Consider the following 2980-nt stretch of genomic DNA (forward strand, 5'->3'; position numbering starts at 1 on the left):
CTATTACAATCACTCAACAACCAATCAATAACCAATCAGCCAGTAGCGCGCAAAGGAGCAATCAATCAAAATTCATTCAACAAGCAATCCACCAATAAAAATTCACTCAATACCAATTCGTCAATCAATATCCAATCAACAAACAATCAACCAATCAAAATCCATTCAACAAGCATTCTATAAATCATAAATCAGCCTTCAAACTTCTGCGCGCTCTAAATTGTAACGGTAACAACACCCACAAGAAACAAGCAAGTGAAAACAATAAACACACAACAACATGCTGCCTGAATTCAACCAAACAAACATTTCAATAATTTTCGAACTCCTCTTCAAATGGCCTCAAACATTCCGATCCTTCATTCGCATTAACCGGCCGACCGTCTAGGCATTTGTTTTTTCAAACTGATGTTTTATGGTCTGCGAAAGTACATGCAATACGAAGCGAAGCGCATCATTGTGGTTATCATCTGTTTTATTCTTACAACGAACGCATTACATTGCTGTTGTCGTCGTTGTCATTGTCGTTGTATATGTCTGTCTGTATGGTATGGTGTGTGTGTGTGTGCGTGCGTGGTGTTAGTTTTAGTATGTTTTAAATGACCCACACATGACCAACGGGTATGTTGTTTCGCAAAAAAGCGTTAAGTGATTTCAGCTCGAAAAGTATTAACGAGCGAGGAAATATTTGGAACTGTTCAGCCTTCTCTGGGTGTTCGTTAGCGAGATTACTTCCTGGAGCTGAAGTGAGGAGTGCAAACATGATTTCCTTGAGAAGAAGTGAGGAGTGCAAACATCAACAGACAGGAAACTTGAAATTCTCCATGCACATTTTGGTCAAACAATAAGAGGCACGTCATGAAAGTTGGTCTACTAACCAAATGCTGAATAGAAACAAATCCATAGAAAAAAAACAATATTAAGCAACTCCGCCAACAAATTGTTCAATTGAAGAATTATGAAGATTCAACAAAATATTTAGACAAGGCTTAATGAGAACTGAAATATAGCTAAGAAATCTACCGGTTCTATGCAATTTAATATGAAACAAAATAGTTTTTAACGATACTTACGAAATTTATTGGTAGACGTTATCATGATACCGATATCAATATATCATCATCTTCTAAACATCATCAATGCAATCATCATTATTACCATTGTTATCATTTTCATCATACTATCACAACCGTTATCATCGTCATCGTCATCATATTCATATTCATTATTATTATTATTGTTGTTATTGTTATTATCATTATCATCATCATCTTCTTCTTCATGTTTGAACCCAACAAACACACCACATACACCTCCACAATGTTAACTGCAGTAACAAGTTGCCATTAAATCAACACACAACACACACAACTGTGCTTTTCATTTATACGTATTTTATTTGTTTATCTATTTATTTAACGATTCATTTATTTGTTTGCTTGTTCGTTCGTTCATTCATTTATTCATTCATTTGTTCGTTCATTCATTTGTTCGTTCATTCATTTGTTCATTTGTTCATTCGTTTATTCGTTCATTCGTCCATCCGACCATCCGTCCATCCATCCATCCATCCATCCATCCATCCATCCATCCATCCATCCATCCATCCATCCATCCATCCATCCATCCATCCATCCATCCATCCATCCATCCATCCATCCATCCATCCATCCATCCGACCATCCATCCATCCATCCATCCATCCATCCATCCATCCATTCATTCAACAGGTTAATCAAGTAAATATTTGTGTGAAGGAATATATATATAAATAACAACACCGAACTCAGCAAAAACATCAATTAATCTTCAAATCAACGGCAGAAGTAATTTGGTGAGGATGCATTTCGGTTCGACAGTAATTAACTTGTATATGTGTTTTTCAATTTATTATCAGTTTAATAGCGTGCATCTGGTAATGAATAATTTCATTGAAAGAATGCATTGGACGTATGGTGGCACAGATTGAAGCACTACACAAGACTACACAACACTAGACCACACCACAAAACGCCACACAACATCACACAACACCACATCACATCGCACGACTGGAAGTATTTTTGAAAAACTCTCTTGCTCATATATCCATCATCAAACAAATAAAAAGAATACTTTTTTAATTTGAAAAAGATTTACATGAAGAAAAAATTTAATAGACCACCTCGTTGAGAAGTTGATGATATTGTTGTTGATGTTGTAATTGCTGAGATTGTTGCTCATCTGAAGATTGTTCTTGCTGATGTAATGATTGTGGTTGTTGTTGTTGTAAGTCTGTGTACCTGTGCAGTTGTTGCAGTTTTATTTGCTCAAATTCCCTGTCAATGTTATCCAACCTGTCCAAAGCTGTTGACAGCTGAAAGTAGCAATTAATCGAGACTCCATATTGGAATATGACGAGAATGAAGAGGATGGCGATGATGACGTTGATCAGTGAACAACATTCGAGGGAAGATTTTAATTTGTTCACGTAACGAGATAAATATCTATGGCATGTGGCTCTTGCTGGTGCTGGTTCGTGTTGATGTTGTTGGCCCAAAATTTTTGTGGATGTGTTTTGTTCACTGGTGTCATTGCTGGTGGTAGTGGTGGTGGTGGAGGTTTTGTCAAAATTTTTAAAGTTTTTTGTAGTTTTGCAGTCTCTGCTGACGTTGAGATCTTCCATCGGGGGGAAGATGTGTTCGATAATTTAGACGTTTGTTGATGTTAGGTGATGTTTCCAATGGTTGTCCAATTTTTTGTGATGCTCGCAAGTTTTCAACGTTACAACAAAAATTTCAAACAACTGTTTGTTTTTTAATTTTAAATACTTTAAAAATAAATTTGAATGACGTAATCACTTCTATCAAATTTCACCAAACTTTGCTGATTTAATTTTTTAAACTATCGGTCGCTTTACAACTAGAACATGCTACATTGGTTTCAACTTACACGATATTCTACTGAAATTAATCCACCAAATTTATAATAATTAAATTTT

The 2980-nt window shown here is 35.7% G+C and overlaps 1 protein-coding gene across 1 annotated transcript; it reads right to left on the reverse strand.

Annotated features, from left to right (window-relative positions):
• Positions 1-2152: 2152 nt before the first annotated feature.
• On the reverse strand, positions 2153-2665 carry HELRODRAFT_169490 (hypothetical protein; the record flags this gene model as incomplete). Its single annotated transcript, XM_009015293.1, has 1 exon — positions 2153-2665. One exon carries the CDS (start codon positions 2663-2665, stop codon positions 2153-2155), a length of 513 nt encoding a protein of 170 aa, XP_009013541.1.
• Between the last annotated feature and the right edge of the window lie 315 nt (positions 2666-2980).

Source organism: Helobdella robusta (assembly GCF_000326865.2).
Source record: "Helobdella robusta unplaced genomic scaffold HELROscaffold_15, whole genome shotgun sequence".
Taxonomy (NCBI): Eukaryota; Metazoa; Annelida; class Clitellata; order Rhynchobdellida; family Glossiphoniidae; genus Helobdella; species Helobdella robusta.